We start from the raw sequence: 22,849 nt of genomic DNA, 5'->3' as shown, positions 1-22,849 counted from the left end.
TCCAGGAGACCAAAAATGGGCAGAGCTTTACTAGCGTGCTGCATACGAAAAAAAACTACGGTTAGTAAATGGCCCTCACAGTTTTTAATGTATTGTATTCTTCAAATTTTGATGCAGGAAGTATACACAATGGATTACCCGTTTATATATGTAGATGTAAAATGGATTATATTTGTACCTGAAACACTGGTAGAGTTGGTCCTAATCTCTACCCGTGGACAGCCGGTAGGTGTCAGTTGTGTCTTCTCAAAATCTGAACGCAAATAAAACAGAAATTTGTTGGTTTCCATAGCATCATTTATCCATAATCATATAGTTTTATGCCATTATATGTCGCCATGGTAACAGACTACATATCTACCCTATCTTTTTGTAGTCTCATCCTGTAATCACGTTCTTGACCACGTCTTCTATTGCCTCTTGGTGAGCTAAAGCTGTTAGTAAAGGAGGCAGATAGAAGAGTGCAAGGGTCTATTCACACTTCTGAATGTCCACTTGCGGAATTCCGCCTCAATTTAAAGCCCATAGACTTCTATGGGATTCCGCACTCCCGTACACACTTCTGAATTTCCGCTTGTGGGCAGAAAATTGTTTATTCAAAGATCTGATACAGTCTATGAAAAACAACTCAAAGAGTTAGGCTGCCCATGTGTTTGTTTAGCTCACAGAGGATTGTTTAAATTTGATGTAATTGTAACAAACTCTCAACTGTGAGAAGTTTTAGGTTTATATTACCCAATTGCATTGGTTGTTACCTTTACGAAGGAAAACTCGCTGAAAACCAAAGAATAGCTCCTGAATTTGCGCCTTCATTTCTTCGGTCAATTTCAGACTGTAATCTACCATCCCTATACTCTGAGATAGCAATGAGTAACCTGCAGATAGGGAGATAGGAATGACTGTCAGCTGTACCACAAGCCTTTTACCTGAGGAAGAGGCACTGTTGCCTCGAAACGTGTTGTTGATTGGCTTAAATAAAGTAACCTTTGCATCAAACAAGCAGATGTCCTTGTGGTTTGCGCTACAACCCATCTTTTCTAAGATTTATTCGCCACCCACAGTTGGACTGGCCCACTAGTGTATAAATGGTTCCTTCAATAGTCCTGTATGACTCCATACACCAACTACTGCTCTCCATAAGGAGAAACAGTACCACTTCCCAAGAGCTACATCAAAGTCTTCTCGCCCATCCTACCGGCACCCTGCTCTGTACTTTGAACCCCAAAACAGCTCTTTATAGATGAGTGACTGTTTCTGGTTTAGTTGTGGATCCCTTGTCATGCTTCAAAGCTATTATATTGGCCATACATTGACTTTACAGGGTAACTATCCATAGCTGGCTGTAGGGAGGCAGTTGCCCTCCTTCTGTTGGCAAGCTAATTTGCATACTTTTTCTTAGGGAGCACTGCCTGGTATGTAAGACCTACCTGCAGTTACCTGCAGTCACCACTAGGGGAAGCTTACTGCATGTCGTGGTTTCATTGATTTTAATGTATGCACAGTATGCAGTAAGCTTCCCCCTAGTGGCAGATATAGGCATCTAGAATTGTGTTATATACCTCACTGCCTAATCTCCACAAGATGAAACAGTACCCCCTGAAGACACCGACCATTCAATATTCGCCATCTAGCACATGAATATAACTCACTTCCAGAAAACTCCTGTCCTCCTAAGAAAAATGAGAACTTCTTCTGCTCCGGGTTGGATTTGACTCCTCTGCAGATTCCATCTCCACCCAGTAAGGAGGTTTTACTCCAGTCATTTATACTACACAGTAAAGTGTCTGGAGACCTTAGCAGAGCACATATGGTGGTACCTAAGAAAATATGAGAAACAATCAATATGACAATACAACACAAGGCTTTTATTGTACCAAACCTGTCCAATTGTTTGTTTTTCCCCCCAATTTTTTTTATATAGAAAACACCAAATCTTCTCTATGTACGTGAAGTTAAAGGGGTATTTCGGCTTTATACATCTTATCCCCTATCCAAAAGATAGGGGATAAGATGTATGATCGCAGGACCCCAGGCGATCATACACCTTATCCCCTATCCTTTAAATAGGGGATAAGATGTATAAAGCCGGAATACCCCTTTAGGGTACGTTCCCACCTGGCGTATTTTGCTGCGTGTTTGCTGCTGAGTATTTTCTAACCCATTGACTTCAATGGGAAATAAAATACGCAGCAGCAAATACGCAGCAAAATACGCCAGGTGGGAATGCACCCTAAAAGGATAATATTCTAGTTACCTGCAGTCACCACTAGGGGAAGCTTACTGCAAGTGGAGGTTTCATTGATTTTAATGTATGCACAGTATGCAGTGAGCTTCCCCCTAGTGGCAGATATAGACATCTAGAATTGTGTTATATACCTCACTGTCTAAGCCAGTGTTGTGTATCTAGGGTTGCCACCTTTCTTGGAAAAAAAATACTGTTTGTGATCATTTGCATAATTAATTATATTTGCGTAACATCAAAGGATACACATATGCGGGGGAAATTTTGTCCTATTCTGACCCCTATAGCTTTTTTATTCCGCTTTATATGGCCCTGTATGAGGGCTAATTTTTTTCTGCGCCCCGGTCTGTAGTTTTTAACAGTACCATTTTTGTTTTGATGGGACTTTTTGATCGCTTTTAAAAAAATTTTTTAATTAAATTCAGGAGTTGCAGTTAGTTACTAACTACAACCCCCAGTATGTCCTGATACAGCCTGTGGCTCAGCAGCTGCCCTAAATGAAAACTACAACTCCCAGCATGTTTACTATACAGTAGTATATAATATAGGTCAGTGTTTCCCAACCAGGGGTGCCTCCAGCTGTTGCAAAACTACAACTCCCAGCATGCCCAGACAGCTGTGTTAACACACTTCTGTTCGGGACCCAGTAACCACCATTGTGGCCAATGGGCTGAATATAGCAGATCACATACATTGATATATTTTGCATTTTATACACTATTCCTTAAAAGTTACTTTTTGGGCTCTTCCATGTTTATGTTTGTTGTTTATTGCTCTAAGTTTGTTACAGTTGGTCTGTAGATAATGGGATATATACTCCACCTCCCTTTATGGCAAGCTAAAGAAGAGGATATCCTCTGAATTATTCTATGATAATAGCTTATGCTGCACTATATAAGCAAATTAAATAAATACAAAATAAAAGATAACATAAATAAATATATATACTGTATAGCTATGTGATAGCCGGAGGGAGAATGGTATATGGGATGTAGCTGTGCGGTTACTAAAGGGTTCTTGTTTAACCCTTTCTATTCGTGACGCCAGGGTGAGGGCTCCTCTGTAATGCTTGTCCTACCGCCACCCTTCCCAAGAGCGATAGGGAGGTATAGAATGTCCACAACCAGAGAGTTTGCTGAAAACAGTCGGAACTTTACTGAAGATTTTATGCAAGCTTCATAACCGGAACAGTTTCTATACAGGCAAAGACTCTTAGAGATTGACAGTGGTTGGGACCTTAATCGTTTTAGAGTCCATAGACTAATATGTGCTGTTCCACTGGATTTAGGGGATTTAGTTTCGGTCCAGTAGTCACGCTAGCTTTAGCGGGGATTTGGTTTAGGACTCACGGTTTAGTTAAGGCTGAGGCCAGCAGGTTTCCTGGCCTAGCTTGTCTTTGAAAGTTGCGCAGATCCGTCCTGCTAGTCCGGCATCCATGAGAGCAGCAACCCAAGAGAGCGATTATTGGCTACAGCTCCCTTATATGGCCAGGGGCTGTACTAAAGCTAATTGGTCCAATACTCCTGTCAATCATCTTTACATAGCATGTGACTCAAGGACCTCCAAAGAGGAATTAACATTACCGAAGGTCCTGCGACGCTATCAAGGTAAGCACACTCATATACATTACATTATGTTAAATATATACATTTAAACATTATAGAATTAGAGAAGGAGGAGGTGACTAGGGGCGGTCCCACCTGGGGGACCCTACCTGAACGTAGTAACTCTGGCTTTGGAGACCTACCACACAAGGTACAGTATGCAATACAGTACCGGGACACCACATATATATATTTTTTCCACCTCCATTTATGACAAGCTAAAGGAGAGGACATACACTGCATTACTCTATGATAATAGCCTATGCTGCACTGTATAGGTAAAATAAATAAATAAATGCCTAATAAAAAAAATATATATGGAGAAGAACAGCACACCAGGAGAGTATTAATAGTAGTTCGGTGCTTGCAGTTTCTGGGGCTTTGGTCAGAAGCCCACCATTTGCATACAAAAAAAGGAATCTTGCTACAGCACACGGATAAGATGAAAAAAGTTCAGTGATTTATTCCATAATAAAAAGTGTTTTCACAGCAAGCGACGTTTCGACCAGGCTCACCTAGTCATTTTCAAGAAGTGCACTGCTTGAAAATGACTAGGTGAGCCTGGTCGAAAAGTTGCTTGCTGTAAAAACACTTTTTTATTATGGAATAAATCACTGAACTTTTTTCATCTTATCCGTGTGCTGTAGCAAGATATATATATTTAGATTTATTCCCGGAGTGCTCCTTTAAGTGTAGATTATTTTCCCCATGCTATGTGGGGTCATCACTTGTTTACTGTTTTCTATGAGATCTTAATGAGGTGTTAATGAGTTCAGTATTGTCATTAGGAATGCGCTAATATCCTGCACAATACACAACGCAGATCAGTATATTTCCTGCGCTGTACCATAAGGTGCACAGATGATGTGTCCTTGGCCATCGCCTGTAATTGTTCGCACATCTTTGGATCTCGTATATCTGTGACAATCCAAGATCATCAGTATTGATTCCATTTCCTCGTGTTACTTGTCCGCTTAGTTCTGCGATTTATATACAATGCACCTGCTCCCCGCATGACACTTTATTGGTGCTCAGCAAATATATTGTTCTCTATCTGTTATGTATCAGAATATGAAGCCTATGAAGTGCAGATCACAAGGGGCTCCTATAGGTTAAAAAGTTTATGTATATTGAAATACATAGTGAACAGACATAAAAAAATAAATAAATACAGATTTATTCTGCGCGATCAGTGGTCGAATTTACTAATCTGGTCAGGTGTCCCTATGACTACACTTCCTGGCGTGCGTCCTGCTATCATAGGGACTCAAATCATCAGCCGTATCCATGTCCATTAATAAGATGTGGCACAGTCATACTCACTTTATATCTGAGAATTCTCTCAGAGACTCTGTAATCACTGCATTACCCACAATGCATCTATTTATAGCATACAGCTTTACCTGTATCAAACAGTCTCTGATCCTGTCCTATTATAATGCAAGAATTCAGAAGTGTTATCTATAAGGGATAAGAGTGCCCCTGACCAGTGGGGATACCCCTTTAAAATCTGCCATGAACCCCCTTAGATTCTCTGTAGACTATCACATGCAAGATTATCAAAAAGGTTCCTGTTAAAGGAGTACTCCGCCCCTAGACATCTTATCTCCTGTCCAAAGGATAGGGGATAAGATGTCTGATCGCGGGGGTGCCGCCGCTGTGGACCCCCTGCGATCTCGGCTGCAGCACCCCAGACATCCGGTGCAGGGAGCGAACTTCGCTCCGTGCTGGATGACTTGCGATGTGGGGCGAAGGCTCGTGATGTCACAGTGGAGGAGGCATGACGGCCATCATGCCCCCTCTCATAGACTTGCATTGAGGGGGAGTAGCCGTGACATCACAAGTGGAGTGTGACTGTGACTTCACGAGCCACCAGTGCTGCACCCGACGCTCTAAACAAACGCAGGGAGATGGCAGTAGTCCCTAACAGCGGGACCCCCACGATCCGACATCTTATCCCCTATCCTTTGGATAGGGGATAAGATGTCTAGGGGCGGAGTACCCCTTTAAGCCAGCATGGATCTACTTTGTACTGTATATAGCGTGCGGAGACATAGCCTAAAGGTACTAAGCCCAATGCAAAATCTGTATAAAATCTGTAATCTGCAAAATCTGTAATCTGTATTGTGGGTAATTCGGTGGTTACAGAGTCTCTGAGAGAATTCTCAGAAGTATAGTAAGTATAATTACAGGATAGAAGGTAATTTATTGTAATCAATGTATAACATAACCTGTGGGCCCAGATACCAAATCTGTAGCAGGGCCCCTTCCAAACATGGTATCTTCTTATGTGGCAGAGGGGCCCTTGGCCCGCCTCAGGTACCAGGGCCCGGGTGAGAATGCTACCTCTACATCCCCTATAAGCAACAGCCCTAGAAAAAAAAACAGTAATAGAATACTGTTTACTAGAAAATAACCTTCCAGCTCATCCATATGATAGAAACCTATTCATCAGAATGTGACAACATCGAAGAATACCTTGATTTAGTATGACCTGGCTGAGTATGAACCCAGCGCAGCAGGAGTCTTGTGTACACTTCTGGCGGCACATGAAATATCCATCGGTCAATTTGGCGCCACCACTGGATGGGAAAAGCATTGCGCTGTACACTCCAGTGACTGTATTGCCGAACTCAGTGCGTGTGAATCCTCTGTGACCTCTGAACTCTTGTCCTGATTGAAATAAAGGAAATGATTAGAATAATGACAATTATTAACTATTGTTATACTACACATTGTACAACATAAGTAATGTAATGTATGTACACAGTGACCTCACCAGCAGAATAGTGAGTACAGCTCTGGAGCATAATACAGGATATAACTCAGGATCAGTACAGGATAAGTAATGTAATGTATGTACACAGTGACCCCACCAGCAGAATAGTGAGTACAGCTCTGGAGTATAATACAGGATATAACTCAGGATCAGTACAGGATAAGTAATGTAATGTATGTAAACAGTGACCTCACCAGCAGAATAGTGAGTACAGCTCTGGAGCATAATACAAGATATAACTCAGGATCAGTACAGGATAAGTAATGTAATGTATGTACACAGTGACTCCACCACCAGAATAGTGAGTACAGCTCTGGGGTACAATACAGGATATAACTCAGGTTCAGTACAGGATAAGTAATGTAATGTATGTACACAGTGACCTCACCAGCAGAATAGTGAGTACAACTCTGGAGTATAATACAGGATATAACTCAGGATCAGTACAGGATAAGTAATGTAATGTATGTACACAGTGACCTCACCAGCAGAATAGTGAGTACAGCTCTGGAGTATAATACAGGATATAACTCAGGATCAGTACAGGATAAGTATTGTAATGTATGTACACAGTGACCCCACCAGCAGAATAGTGAGTACAGCTCTGGAGTATAATACAGGATATAACTCAGGATCAGTACAGGATAAGTAATGTAATGTATGTAAACAGTGACCTCACCAGCAGAATAGTGAGTACAGCTCTGGAGCATAATACTAGATATAACTCAGGATCAGTACAGGATAAGTAATGTAATGTATGTACACAGTGACCTCACCAGCAGAATAGTGAGTACAGCTCTGGAGTATAATACAGGATATACCTCAGGATCAGTACAGGATAAGTAATGTAATGTATGTACACAGTGACTCCACCAGCAGAATAGTGAGTATAGCTCTGGAGTATAATACAAGATATAACTCAGGATCAGAGCAGGATAAGTAATGTAATGTAAGTACACAGTGACCCCCACCAGCTGAATAGTGAGTACAGCTCTGGAGTATAATACAGGATATAACTCAGGATCAGTACAGGATAAGTAATGTAATGTATGTACACAGTGACCTCACCAGCAGAATAGTGAGTGCAGCTGTCAGGCCCAAGGCCTGATTATAAAATCCTATAAATTATAACTATGTGTGACCGATTATCCAAGACATGAGTGAGAGGTCATTCAGACGGTGAATACTTTTGTGTATTGCATTTTATTGGGGGTCTGGCTGTTTGTTTGTATCTCCTTTGAAGTCATGCACTCTGGTCTCATCACATAATCAAAGAGATAAGGGGTCAGGAAGAGAGATGCCCCCCTGGTGGGATCAGAGGGGAGGGGGGAATGGAGTCTCCCTCCAAAAAGGCAGATATATAATATTTAACAATGCTAGACTCAGGTTGTTCAAGGCTGTGCACAAGCTGACAAGACCATCCTAAGAACAGCTGGAACTCACTCCCAAGGAGGGCTATATTATCATGCTGTAAGAACTTCATCTTTTGTTTTCTGAACTTGCCTTGCCAAACTCTTTCATATTTTTGTAACTGTATGTCATTTGTTTATTTATATGCATAGCACTGTGATACCTTTTATCAGATTAAATGTTTAATTAATCAGCTCTGGTCTTTGATCTCTAAATATATGAGCTCACCTTTCTGAAGGCAGCTCAAGTGGAAACACGTTTATCTGAGGGTTAATTTGGTGACTTGCTGGGACTAGTAGTGGATACCCAGAGGTCTGGCGGCCTTAACCCTTGCACCATCACACTCTCTCTAATGTCTTGGCTGGACCGATAGGGTGTGATCGTGACAGCAGCTCTGGAGTATAATACAGGATATAACTCAAGCACAATTATCTGTACAAGAACACTAGCTCATTATGGAGAATGTATTCCACGACATACAGTAAAATGGTACTAAAAAGTGGCTATGTGATCCAACATCCCCCTTTTAGTACATCAGTATGAGTGAAAGATACAACTATCTAAAAATATCTCACCTCGTTTTCGGTATGCAGCGACATTGCCCACTGTTATCAGATTTACTTTATACTGGCAGCGGAGTCCTTCCATGCTGGAGGATGCGGAGTTACCCAGGGCATCAGGAATCTGGAAAACGGACAGGATAATAATGAATCTAAGAAGAACGTTTCCCCTTTTTAACTTTGATCCCCAATAGTTAGGTGACTTGGGCGACGTCCGTTCTTTTGGCGCAACGCTGCTCCATGTCAGAAATTTCTGACTTAAGATGGAATCTATGCTAAAGTTAAACGGGTACTCTGGTGGAAAAAAATATTATTATTTTTTTTTATAAACTGGTGCCAGAAAGTTAAACAGATTTGTATATCACTTCTATTAAAAAAAAATCTTAATCCTTCCAGTACTTATTAGGTGCTGAATACTACAGAGGAAATTATTTTCTTTTTGGAACACAGAGCTCTCTGCTGACATCACGAGCACGGTGCTCTCTGCTGACATCTCTGTCCATTTTAAGAACTGTCCAGAGTAGGAGAAAATCCCCATAGCAAACATATGCTGCTCTGGACAGTTCCTAAAATGGACAGAGATGTCAGCAGAGAGCACTGTGCTCGTGATGTCAGCAGAGAGCTCTGTGTTCCAAAAAGAAAATAATTTCCTCTGTAGTATTCAGCAGCTAATAAGTAATTTACAAATCTGTTTAACTTTCGTGCACCAGTTGATAAAAATAAATTAATAAATAAAGTTTTCCACCGGAGTAGCCCTTTAACACTGAACATCTGAAGTCCGTCTATATCTCCTGTGAACTATCCCTAATAGTTACAGCATTGCCCCTTTATTCTAACCCAGTGTTCTCCAAACTATGTCCTTCCAGATGTTGCAAAACTACAACTTCCATCATGCCCGGACAGCCGTTGGCTGTCCGGGCATGCTGGGAGTTGTAGTTTTGCAACATCTGGAGGGCCACAGTTTGGAGACCACTGTTCTAGCCATTTGTGGACCCTCGCCAATTGTCTTAGACATTGGGGAAGATTTACCAAAACTGTGCAGAGGAAAAGTTGCCAGTTGCCCATAACAACCAATCAGATCTGAAGCGATCTGATTGGTTGCTATGGGCAACTGAGCAACTTTTGCTCTGGACAGGATTTATAATGTTCCCCTATTGTGTCCATAGACCTAATTAGAAGATGTAACCAATGACCCAATGTCACCTGACTGGTCCCTACTATCTGCATTAAGAAGAAACTCAGATTGAACTGGTAGAAGTTTTGCCGATAATATGCATTTTTATTTTTTGTTCCAAGATGGAGGTCTACAGCTTGTGTTTCCCTTGGGGCTGACATAGCGAGGTATTGAGTAAAGTTGGTCATACTTGACTATCGGTGGTGCACACTATGTTGGATCCTTCCCCGGAGTACAGCTGACACGTCACGCCAGTGCCGTTTGTAGAAACGGTGAAGTAGTCACAATCCTCATCTGTAGAACAATCTGGAATAATAACATAGTCATGCTTTTTTTTAAAAATATGATTCTAAGGTTCCTTGTTGAACCGAAACGCGTCACCTGTCTACGCTGTCTATGTACCAATGGATGAATATGCAATAAAAGCTACATTTTAAGGGAGCTGCGCTGGACATCAATTCTTGTTTTCAAAAAAAAAAAAATATAGGCTCAAAAGGGGTTATCCCAAGATTATAAGGTGAAGATGGCTCAATGGTGGGGGTCCAATTGAAGAAATTCAAAAAGAATAGAACTTCCTCTTGAGCATACAGCATCTGATAAGCACTGGAAGGATTAAGATTTTTAAATAGAAGTAATTTATAAATCTGTTTAACTTTATGGCACCAGTTGATTAGAATTTTTTTTTTTCCACCGGAGTACCCCTTTAATGGATGACTCAAGTCCACTAGAATTGGATAGAATTGGAGACACTTGTGGTCCCCTTTATAATTGATAGATATATATATATATATATATATATATATATCTCAAGAAGTCCCTATTAGGCCCCTACCCTCCCGCTCCCCGCGTGGACTGCATTGACGTCCCCATAGGTGGCAATGTATTTCTGAGCGGATCTGTCAGTGGATCCACTCAGAAATGCATTGCTGTCTTTGGGTACAGTAATGCAGTCCACGCACATATATATATATGTGGAGATATATATATTATTTTTTATTTATTTTTTTTTTTTTTCCAGAAGAGCAGCACAACTAAAAAAGTCCAAGCGTAAATCGTGTACGCCGGTTGGAAGCCTGGGTGAGTGGCCCACAACTAAATATCAATGTCAGACCCCACCAGCACACGAAACTAGTGCAAAAATAGTGAAGATTTATTGCATCATTCAATTGTGGAATGATGCAATAATGCAATAGAATGATGCAATAAATCTTTACTATTTTTGCACTAGTTTCGTGTGCTGCTGGTGTCTGGCATTAATATATATATATATATATATATATATATATATATATATATATATGGCATTGATATATATATATATAGCTGCATACAAGTGTCTCCAGTTCCATCCAATTCAATTACCTAGCAACCTATTTTATGTACACAGCTCCAATGGGTTTCCATGGTAACAGACTACTGCCTGTAGTCTGATCCTCCCATAGTCTCCTCTTTCTTTCCCTATTTCTACTAACTTACAGAATGTACGTTAACAAGAAGGAGGAGACAGTCCTACGTGGGACAGATGCATGGAAGCTAAAGACACAAAACAATCAAGTTTTCTTCCAAACAATTTGTAAAATAACTTTATTTTCCAGGTGGATTAATATAAATGGCCATGAAGGGGACATCACTAGTCTCTATTCTCCATGTTAATATCAGTTATGGCTGGAGTTCCCCTTTAGACAGGGCTGATGACTCCTTCCTGACACTATCACTGAAATGGGAATTTTTTCCTACTCTGATGTTCAGAAATGTATCTTTTTTTATTTGAACTGCAATAAACTTGTAGACCGGAGATTAACAAAAAGTGATCGTGATTTATTCTCATAGATTAGGCAACATTGCAAAAGATACAAAGAAGAAAAACATCACGTAACATTTTCCAATAATTTAAATTCTGCTAGTAAGATCGTCTGACAGTTTTCATAGCTGTAATATATCTAAAAATGAAAGAAAAATGAAAAAGCTTTGCAAATGTTATCAATTAAAAATGTCCCGTTTTGTTATAGGGCTCCTATGAAGACCCAGGGATCTCCATGGTTACAGACTACAAGTGAGCCCTTAGTGTAGTCTGATCCTGCAACAGGAGATGCAAAACTGTCAGATCAGTGGGGTCCGATTGCCAGAATCCTAAGAGACTGGTGAAGAGGAGGCACTGTGGGGGCCCAATGAACCCCATGACGATGGATTCTGGCTATACTCATGAGAAACAATTTGAGTTTATCATATGCCTCCTATAGCTGAAGGCCAAACTTGTTCGGCTGTCGGGAAGGGTCTGGAGGCCCCTATACACATTAGACCAGTGTTTACCAACCAGCTGTTTACAAATTAAAGTAACACATCCTATTAAATATTTACACTAACAGAAGAACCAATTATGTAAAATATTAAATTTTATTGAACATATATCAAAAGGACATCCATTTAAAAATAGAGAGAAATGTTAAAAATTAAATTTAAAAAAAAAATGTTAAGGCGAGCTCTGGGAGGACAGAAACCTCTCGTGGAGCAGAAGGACTATGTCCAATATGTCCGTTTAGACCTTGAGAGAGTCGCCTTTTCCGCATTCATGACTCTCCCTGTATTCCATGTATTGCTGTGCCACTTGCTTCATCTCGGGTCATCTGTTTTGTCACCTTCAGTGCCTGTATTTTAACATTTCTCTCTATTTTTAAATGTATGCCCTTTTGATATATGTTCAATAAAATTTTATATTTTACATAATTGGTTCTTCTGTTGGTGTTAATTGGTTAAGTGATCCAATTGTGGTAACACTATAGTGGCCAGCACTTTGTTCTTAGTATAACCTATAAAATATATAAACTTACCCCTAAAGGGTAGGGCTAGACCCATAAGTTTAGAGCCTAGTTATTGACTACAACTCACCCACAATACAGTCGAGAAGTTGGCCCCTCTTCTCCTTTACTTGGATGGACTGATCCGCACCCGAACTTGCATTACTGAACAACAAATTGCCGTCAGGGACTAGTTCAAACTTTTGTAACACTAGAAGGACAATGAGACATTGTTAGTTTCAGACATATTTGCCAACTTTTGAAAAGGTAATAAGGATGTGCAAGGGTTAACATTTCACTCTTTACTGTTGCCACTGGTGGATTGTGCTGTAAGAATGCATGGAACATTGGTCACGTGATTCTCTTTAGACCAGTTTCTATGTAGAAACTGCTAAAAGGTCTGAGGGAGGAGTCTCCTAAGTCCAACCCTCTATCCTCAGAAGGCTGGGACCAGTCTAATCTAGTTTAGGCGAGAGAGCAGATATAGCCTTACTGAAGAAGGTTTAGGCTTGGTCAGTATCATTTCCAGCTTAGCCTGCTTCAAGCAAGTAACCAAGCCCTGGCTTTGACAGTCAATCATATCTAGTTCCATTTGCTAAAATCCATGTCAGATCTGGGTCACTCATGGTGATTTGGGTATTATGTAGCATTCAGGAAGTTTTTACAAAGACTGTCTCAAGTCTATGTCAAAAGGACAATTCAGCTAAGGCATCCTATTCCTGCTTTGAGATGGGGGATTGTATGGTCAGAAGAGGGAAGAGCTGAGCAAGGATTCTTCTGCCCACACTTAACTCTTTTGGACCAGAGTAAGTGCTGTGTGGGCTATAATGTCACAATCATCTATCCTGTATGCCCTGGGAACTGTGCCACGCTTAACCATGAGTAAAGTCTTTTCACGTATCTTTACCACAGTCAGCCAATCTGTGAAGGCCATCTACAATAGAGAATAATCTAACTAGACTGTGCATACATTTGTAATAGCAATAAAGTGTGTAACATATACTCAGAGACTATGTCAGTGTTTTCCAACCTGCCAACCACAAATCTATCCCTGACATTACAATAGTCTTTTCCCAAGGAACTACTACCCTTAGCTGCCCCAGACTATTTCACCCATTCTCCTTGTGGGCATCATATGTCTATACATATATGTCTATACATATTTATATATATATATATATATATATATATATATATATATATATTAGGGATCGACCGATATCGATTTTTTTAGGGCCGATACCGATAATCTGTGGAGGTTAGGGCCGATAGCCGATAATTTATACCAATATTCCGGTATAAGTTATCGGCTATTTATCCCCCCTGTGACACCGCTGCAGATCATTGATTTAAAGCGGCGTTCGTGGTATGGTGGGGGCGGTGCTGGGGCAGGGCATTATCGGATTATCGGCAAGGTAATTGTAATTGTAATTGATAATATCGGCCAAACCGATAATCGGTCGATCGCTAATATATATAGTGTGCTGCTGCATTCTTCTGATGCTATATATATATATATATATATATATTCATAGGGAAAATGACTTAATGTATCTAAAATGGAAAATGAATAAACTTTGTAAATTAGTTTATAAAAATGTCCTAATATTTTGGGTACACCGCTCCTATGCAGCCTTTTTGTGTCTCCATGGTAACAGACTACAAACGAACCCTATGTAGTCTGACCCTGTTATACTCTCATCTATTTGTCTCTTACAACTATTTGTAACTTACTTATTGTGTGTTATCAAGAAGTAGGAGACAGACCTATGTGGGAGAGATGGTCTCCATAGGAGCTGAAAAGTTTAATAGGGTACTCCACTAGAAAACATTTTTATTTTTATTTAAATAACTGGTGTCAGAGAGTTAAACAGATTTGTAAATCAGTTCTCTTTAAAAATCTTAACCCTTCCAGTACTTATCAGCTGCTGTATGCTCCAAAGAAAGTTCTTTTCTTTTTTAATTTCCTTTCTGTCTGACTACAGTGCTCTCTGCTGACACCTCTGTCCATTTTAGGAACTGTCCAGAGTGGGAGTAAATCCCCTTAGCAAATATATCCTGCTCCGTACAGTTCCAGAGGTGTCAGTAAAGAGAACTGTGGTCAGACAGAAAGGAAATTAAAAAAGAAAATAACTTCCTGTGGAGCATACAGCAGCTAAGTACTGGAAGGGTTAAGATTTTTAAATAAAATAAATTTACAAATCTGTTTAACTTTCTGGCACCAGTTTATTACATTTTTTTCCAGGGGAGTACCCCTTTAAACAAGGCTACTTGAAACGTTATTTTATTTTCCATTTTAGAAGGAGCAATACACATACTGTATCTTCCAACTTTTTGTATTTATAAAGAGGGATATTTATGGTTCATTGTATAAAAGCTCCATTTTTACATAAAATTCTAAATGTCTCAATACTTTTGAATGTAAATATTATTAAGCAATTTTTCTAAATAAAATAATTGTAAGATCCTAATATATGTAAAATATGTAAGTTGGTATCTAAGGTACAGTTAGGAACCAATACGGATAGTTTCTGGAGCAATGTTAATAGATTTGCATTAAAAGATTAAAAATAATAAAAAATAAAAAAGATTTGCATTAATAAACAATCTCATGGGAAAGAGAGACATTTAAAGGGGTATTCCACTGGAAAAAAAATGTTTTAATCAACTGGTACCAGAAAGTTAAACATATTTGTAAATTACTTTTATTAAAAAATCTTTTAATCCTTCCAGTACTTATCAGCTGCTGTTATGAGCCACAGGAAGTTTTTTTTCTTTTTGAATTTCCTTTCTGTCTGACCACAGTGCTCTCTGCTGACATCATGACCACAGTGCTCTCTGCTGACATCTCTGTCCATTTTAGGAACTGTCCAGAGCAGGATGCGTTTCCTATGGGGATTTGCTCCTACTCTGGACAGTTCCTAAAATGGACAGAGGTGTCAGCAGAGAGCACTGTGGTCAGACAGAAAGGAAATTCAAAAAGAAAATAACTTCCTGTGGATCATAACAGCAGCAGATAAGTACTGGAAGGATTAAGATTTTTTTATATAAGTAATATACAAATCTGTTTAACTTTCTGGCACCAGTTGATTAAAAAAAAAAGTTTGCCACCGGAGTACCCCTTTAATGTGTGAAATTGTTTTTCTACTCTGAAATTCAAGAATGTATTTTTTTTACTTTGAACAGCATATTGATAGGAGATCGTGATTTATTCTCCAAGATTAGGCAACAATACCATCAGTGCAAAAGTCACAAAGAGGAGAATATTCAGCAACATTTTCCAATGATTAGAACTACTTTCATAACTGTAATATTTCTTAAAAAAAATAAAATAAACAACTTTGTAAATTGCTCGGATAGAAAATCTCTCTTAGGGTAGGGTGACATGTAGCACATCCGTGTGTCCTGCGCTGTCTGCTCAATATTGCTTGCTTAGAAACACAACCTAAAATACACCGTGTAAACACTGTGTGACTGTGGTCAGACAGAAAGGAAATTCAAAAAGAAAAGAACTTCCTGTGGAGCATACAGCAGCTGATAAGTACTGGAAGGGTTAAGATTTTTAACTAAAATTAATTTACAAATCTGTTTAACTTTCTGGCACCAGTTGATTACATTTTTTTTCCAGGGGAGTACCCCTTTAAACAAGGCTACTTGGAAAGTTATTTTATTTTCATTTAGGGTAGGGTGACATGTAGCACATCCGTGTGTCCTGTGCTGTCTGCTCAACGTTGCTTGCTTAGAAACACAACCTAAAATAGACTGTGTGAACAAGGCCCTTGGATCCACTATACTTCATGTCAACAAACCATAGAATAAATACCACCGGTGTAAAAGACTCGTATGTTGGATATAAAGAAAAACCTAACGTGTATATATAACATATGATGTAGGATATACCGTATTTTTCGCCGTATAAGACGCACTTTTTCTTCCCCAAAACTGGGGGGAAAAAGTCGGTGCGTCTTATACGGCGAATACACCCCTATCGCGGCGGTCCCTGCGGCCATCAACGGCCGGGACCCGCGGCTAATACAGGACATCACCGATCGCGGTGATGCCCTGTATTAACCCTTCAGACGCGGCGATCAAAGCTGACCGCCGCGTCTGAAGGGAAAGTGACACTAACCCGGCTGTTCAGTCGGGCTGTTCGGGACCGCCGCGATTTCACCGCGGCGGTCCCGAACAGCCCGACTGAATAGCCGGGTTAGTGCTTACAGGACACCGGGAGGGACCCTACCTGCCTCCTTGGTGTCTGCTCCGTGCCGGGATCCCCTGTATGGCCGGCGCTCTCCTTCCTCTTCATCACGTCGTCGCGTACGTGCGTCGGCGTGCGTAACGACGTGATGGCGGCGACGGAGAGCGAGGATACCCGGCCGGCAGCAGAGACGTTCCGGAACGACGGGGACACGGTGACAGCGATGGAGCGACATCCAGGGCAGCGGTAACGGGTCCGGAGCGGCGGGGACACGTGAGTATTACCTCCTCCTGCAGTGGTCTTCAATCTGCGGACCTCCAGATGTTGTAAAACTACAACTCCCAGCATGCTGGGAGTTGAAGTTTTGCAACATCTGGAGGACCGCAGGTTGAAGACCACTATTGGGTTCAAAATCTTTATTTTTTAAGATTTTGCCCCTAAAAATTGGGTGCGTCTTATACGCCGGTGCGTCCTATAGGACGAAAAATACGGTAACTCTATGGGGGGCATTTATCAAACTGTTTAGACCAGTTTAGACAGTCTTTATTTGTCTCTCAGAAAGTCTCAGTCTTTTTAGTTGAGACTTTTATGCGACTATTGCTTTAGAGCTCTTCTCCGCAGAAATAGTATAATGGTCTACAATAAAGCTTAAAGGGGTACTACCGTCGAAACCTTTTTTTTTTAATCAACTGGTGCCGATCTTCGTGCACGGGTAACTTTATTCCGTGAAGTATAAACATAGAACACAGGAGACAGGCAGTTGGCAGGAACGCCGGGGAACGCGAGGTGTAGTTACAGCTGTTTCACGGGAACGCAGCCCGCTTCATCAGACTCCGCCTTCTGGTGTCGTATCGCAGGTTAAATGCACACCTACAGCTACGTCAGCAAATACCTATAGACTGGCAAGTACTTCTTATAGGAAAACACTAAAATCTAGCTTATCGTTAAGCCCGAGATTACCCTGGGCGTCTGTGCGCAGGATAAGCTCCGCCTCTGCACGTAGCAGTAACTTTTTCCTGTCAATTCCTTCTTTTGGCATAATTCTCTTTCTCCCAAAGAATTTTAAAGCAGTCGGGTCATTATTATGGGCGATCTTTAGATGTTCTAATACCCGCGGGCACCCTTTTCCTGAACGGACAGAGTAAAGGTGTTCTCTAAATCTGATGTTTAGCGACCTAGTGATGCTACCTATATAGTAGTGACCACAGTCGCAAAAAATACAGTAGATAATATGATTCATTTTGCAAACGCAAACTCAATCTTAAAGGACATCTGCAGCGTTATAAACACTTATCCCCTATCCTCAAGATAGGGGATAAGTGTTTGATCGCGGGGGGTCCGAACGCTGGGGCCCCCGGCGATCTCCTGTACGGGGCCGCGGCTCTCCCGTGCAGGGGGCGTGCCAGCCGCAGCATGACGTTGCGGCCGGCACGCCTCCTCCATACATCTCTATGGGAGAGGCGAGGAGGCAGCATTTGTGCCTCCCCGCATCCCCCATAGAACTGTATGGGGACGGGGAGGAGACGGGGCGTCACCGTCGACCTCTAGGTCGACGCTACGTCACCATGGGCGCTAATGCCAGCGCCCCGTTAGGGAGATCGAGGGGGGTCCCAGCGGTCCGACCCCCCCCGCGATCAAACAACTGCAGCGGAATTACACTTATCCCCTATCCACAGGATAGGGGATAAGTGTAATTCCGCTGCAGTTGTACTTTAAGAGAGTTTTTTCAAGTAAAGATACTAGTGCACCTAAAAGAGAGGGAGATACTCCAATACAAATAAGTCCTCTAGGATTTAGTCCCCTTATCAGCCCGAGTACCTCCGAAAACGAATGTCTATTAGCCTTAACAGAATTATTGTGGGAGAATGATGGTTGTGTAAGGGAACCCCCATAGGTGATGTAATAGAGAGAAACTCCTTAGATTATGGCTATTTTTCTGGTGGAGTCAAATCCACATATAATCCCCCCATTGCACCGGGAAGTAATTTATATATGTTCCAACAAAAAGTCATGGAGGACGTAAAGGCACTCATTTACCCCCAAGATAGTCCTAATCTTACAGTTAAAGAGAAGGAAGCTCTAAAATGGCTAAAAGCACAAAAAGGGATCATCATTAAAAAATTCGACAAAGGGGGTAATATTGTCCTGATGCGGGAAAGTTATTATTTGTCCGAAGCTAACCGACAATTATCTAACAAAAAGAACTATGAGGTTCTGTCCACTAACCCTATACTGAGACTCTCCTCACGTCTACAATCCTTCCTACGGAGGGCTGTGGAGATGGGGACAATCTCGAACTCCACCGCTATTAAATTGTTCCCTGTTACACCAACATATCCAGGGTGGTACTTTCTGCCTAAGATACACAAACATTGGAGACCCCACCGGGACGACCTATTGTCTCCGGTGTGGGGTCTCTAATGGAACCCCTTTCAAAATATATTGATTGGGTTCTACATCCCATTTTGAAAGAAATTCCATATATGGTCAAGGACACCAACCATTTCCTAGAAACCCTGAAAGATACACAATGGCAACCCAATTATATGCTGGGAGCCATTGATATTGAAAATTTGTACACAAACATTGATCAAAATATAGCAATTCAGTGTGTAAGGGAATTGTTGGTGTCCTCTAATAAAAGTGAGTATTTTATTAAGTTCATTTGTGAAGCCTTAAACCTCATCCTTACTAACTATGTATTTCAATTTAACAACACGAGGTACATACAAAAGAGTGGTGTTGCCATGGGTACACCTGTAGCATGTACCCTGGCAAACATATATGTAGCCTTCTTGGAGAAAAGATGGATTTTCTCAGAAGTCAACCCTTTCAGAAAGTCCATTGTTAATTATATGAGATTCGTAGACGACGTCCTGATAACCTAGATGGGTACCGGAGCGGAGTTTACGAATTTCATCACATGGCTGAACACCAACAATAATATGTGTCTTAATTTCACAAGTAACATCAGTAAAGAAAAAATAGAGTTTCTAGACATCCTTGTAAGAATAAGCGACAATAAATTGTGCACAGAGGGGTACCGAAAACCTACGGCAGGTAATTCCCTCCTACATTATAGGAATCATCACCCGAGCCATGTTAAGTCCGCTCTCCCCTATGGACAATTTCTTCGCTTGCGAAGATTTAATGACACACAGAGCAGCTTTGAAAAACAAGCTAGGGAACTCACCTTGCGTTTATCAGAAAGAGGATATCCATCCTCGGTCCTGCAGAAAGCGTATGATAGGGCTAATAGACAAAATAGGAATTCCCTCTTACAAAAAAGTGGTTTACACAACTCTAAAAAAAAGTAAACAAAAAACAATAATCGGAGATTTTGCTTTACGTTCATGCACAGCCCGATGGCTGAGAAAATAAAGCAAAGTATCCATAAACATTGGTATCTAATCCAAAGTGATCCGATCCTATCTGAACAATTTGATAATAAACCCCTCATCTCCTACAAAAGGGTTACTAACCTAGGTGACATCTTGACTAGCAGTAAATACTCGGGCAAAGAGAATACAGGCTGGTTAAGTGGCCCCGCAGTATGCGGTAATTTCCGCTCTGGGAGCTGTAAATGGTTTCCCAAACTTAAAGTAAGTAAATTCTTCACAATCGGAGGTATACAAATCAAGGTGAGGGAATTTATTAATTGTAAAATGAATCATATTATCTACTGTATGTTTTGCGACTGTGGTCACTACTATATAGGTAGCACCACTAGGTCGCTAAACATCAGATTTAGAGAACATCTTTACTCTGTCCGTAATTATGCCAAACGAAGGAATTGACAGGAAAAAGTTACTGCTACGTGCAGAGGCGGAGCTTATCCTGCGCACAGACGCCCAGGGTAATCTCGGGCTTAACGATAAGCTAGATTTTAGTGTTTTCCTATAAGAAGTACTTGCCAGTCTATAGGTATTATTGATCTTGCAAAGGGTTGTTGGTTTTAAAAGTTTTTATAATGTTTTCTACATTTTTAGTCACTTACCTGTGTGTTAACGCGCTCCTGCTGACGTAGTTGTAGGTGTGCATTTAACCTGCGATACGACACCAGAAGGCGGAGTCTGACGAAGTGGGCTGCGTTCCCGTGAAACAGCTGTAACTACACCTCGTGTTCCCCGGCGTTCCTGCCGACTGCCTGTCTCCTGTGTTCTACGTTTATACTTCACAGAATACAGTTACCCATGCACGAAGATCGGGTGAGTGCGGTTTTTCTACATTGCTCTGTTTCCGTAGCGATTTGTGCTTTCTTGACCAGCATCCCGACATAGCATACACTGCATAGTCTCCATCTATGCCTGGATCAGCGGATACCATATTACCAAGTACATTGCTTTCACCTGCATAGCAGTGCCAGACTTGTACTTTTTCTACCTGTGTATCAGATTTGTAAATTACTTCTATTAAAAAATCTTAATCCTTCTAGTACTTTTTAGGGGCTGGAAATGTTTATCTTTTTGGATTTCTCTTATGTCACGACCACAGTGCTCTCTGCTGACCTCTACTGTCCAATTTAGGAACTGTCCAGAGCAGCATATGCTTACTATGCATATGCTCTGGACAGTTCCTAAAATGAACAGCAGAGGTCAGCAGAGAGCACTGTGGTTGTGACATAAGAGAAATTCAAAAAGATAAATATTTCCTCTGTAGTATACAGCCCCTAAAAAGTACTGGAAGGATTAAGATTTTTTAATAGAAATAATTTACAAATCTGTTTAACTTTCTGGCACCAGTTGATGAAAAAATTTTTTTATAAGGGTTATCCCGAGACGATGGAAGTCCTCTAGTCCCCCCACCACCACTGATTGGCTTTGCGAGGTCTTGCACATACAGGGCCTTGAGGAATGCCTGGCCGACTTAACGCCACCTCAGATAAGTTTTTACTACGGTGGCACCACTGGTTGGACTTTACAGCCTCCTCCCGCTTTCTGCAATATGGTCTTACCTCTATCCCTCCACCACCTCCCTGACACCCCCCCCCCCCTCCCTCTTCCCTTCCCCTTCCCCTCCCCTTCCCCATCATTCCGGGCCCCTTCCATTTACCCTTTCCTATCCCCTCCTTTCTGATGCTCTCTATGTTCGTTCCCTGCTCCTACGGAAGCATTTGACCTAAACCTACTTTGTCGAGCTGGTTGTTGTTACCTCCGTTGCGGTGACCGCTGTTTTTATGTTCTTATAATCTGCTTTCCCACTGTAGATTTTTCACATGCATGTCTTACTTGTAATGTTTGAGCCTGTATAACATGTTCTTGTTTAATAAAGCGTTTGAATAAAAAAAAAAAATTTCCACGGTAGTACCCCTTTAAAGGGGTACTCCCCTACTCAGCGTTTGGAACAAACTGTTCCGAACACTGGAGCCGGCATCGGGAGCTCGTGACATCATAGCCCGGCCCCCTCATGATGTCACACCCAGCCCCCGTCCTAAGATAGAAATATTATTGCAGATGCTCACACAAGCACTGATCATCCGTGAGCTCCCGGTTACTTTTCGTCCACAGCAGTTTCTCCCCAGATCGGTCGGTGCAGAAATACTGGTTTACTGCATCTCGCTGGGACGGGAGGAATCGACCTTGGTCATCGCATCGTAAACCGCGCTCATTGCTCTGGCAGTCGGTGACACCTAATACATAAGTACAGATAGATAGATATATTAAATTAATGCAATATATATATATATATATATATATATATATTATATATATATATATATATTATATATATATATATATTATATATATATATATATATATATATATATATATATATATATTTACATACAATGTATATATAAATAATACTTATTAAATATCAAAAATCTTGGGGATCTCAGGGTTGTTTGGAAACTGGAACATTATGGCATGAAGTGGTTGTCTGTTCTGGAAAATTTATTCCTTGAGTTCTCCCATTCACGAACTACACAGTGGCCTTCATTTACTATTGCAAACCCGACATGTTTTGTCGGGTTGTGCGCCAGATTCTGTTGCATTGCGCCAGAAATTCTGTCTGCGCCAGAATTGAAGAAACCCCGACTAACTCTCCATTTTGCTAAGAAAACCCGAAAAAGGGGCGTGGGCGTTG

The 22,849-nt window shown here is 41.1% G+C and overlaps 1 protein-coding gene across 2 annotated transcripts in view; it reads right to left on the bottom strand.

Moving 5' to 3' along the window:
* TG (thyroglobulin) overlaps window positions 1-22,849 on the bottom strand; it is a 249,246-nt gene that overhangs the window by 185,247 nt on the left and 41,150 nt on the right. For both annotated transcript variants that reach the window (XM_056522788.1, XM_056522789.1), the window contains exons 15-22: window positions 22,224-22,391; window positions 12,656-12,775; window positions 9,960-10,075; window positions 8,611-8,719; window positions 6,325-6,519; window positions 1,650-1,817; window positions 756-875; window positions 179-253 (exon numbers count right to left, since the gene is read on the bottom strand). In XM_056522788.1, the coding sequence (XP_056378763.1) occupies window positions 179-253; window positions 756-875; window positions 1,650-1,817; window positions 6,325-6,519; window positions 8,611-8,719; window positions 9,960-10,075; window positions 12,656-12,775; window positions 22,224-22,391 (1,071 nt within the window). The remainder of the gene's footprint in view (window positions 1-178; window positions 254-755; window positions 876-1,649; window positions 1,818-6,324; window positions 6,520-8,610; window positions 8,720-9,959; window positions 10,076-12,655; window positions 12,776-22,223; window positions 22,392-22,849) is intronic.

The sequence above is a fragment of the Hyla sarda genome, chromosome 5, assembly GCF_029499605.1.
Source record: "Hyla sarda isolate aHylSar1 chromosome 5, aHylSar1.hap1, whole genome shotgun sequence".
NCBI classification, from domain to species: domain Eukaryota; kingdom Metazoa; phylum Chordata; class Amphibia; order Anura; family Hylidae; genus Hyla; species Hyla sarda.
Note: the sequence above shows the minus strand (reverse complement) of the source record. Positions and strands in the feature narration are given on the sequence as shown.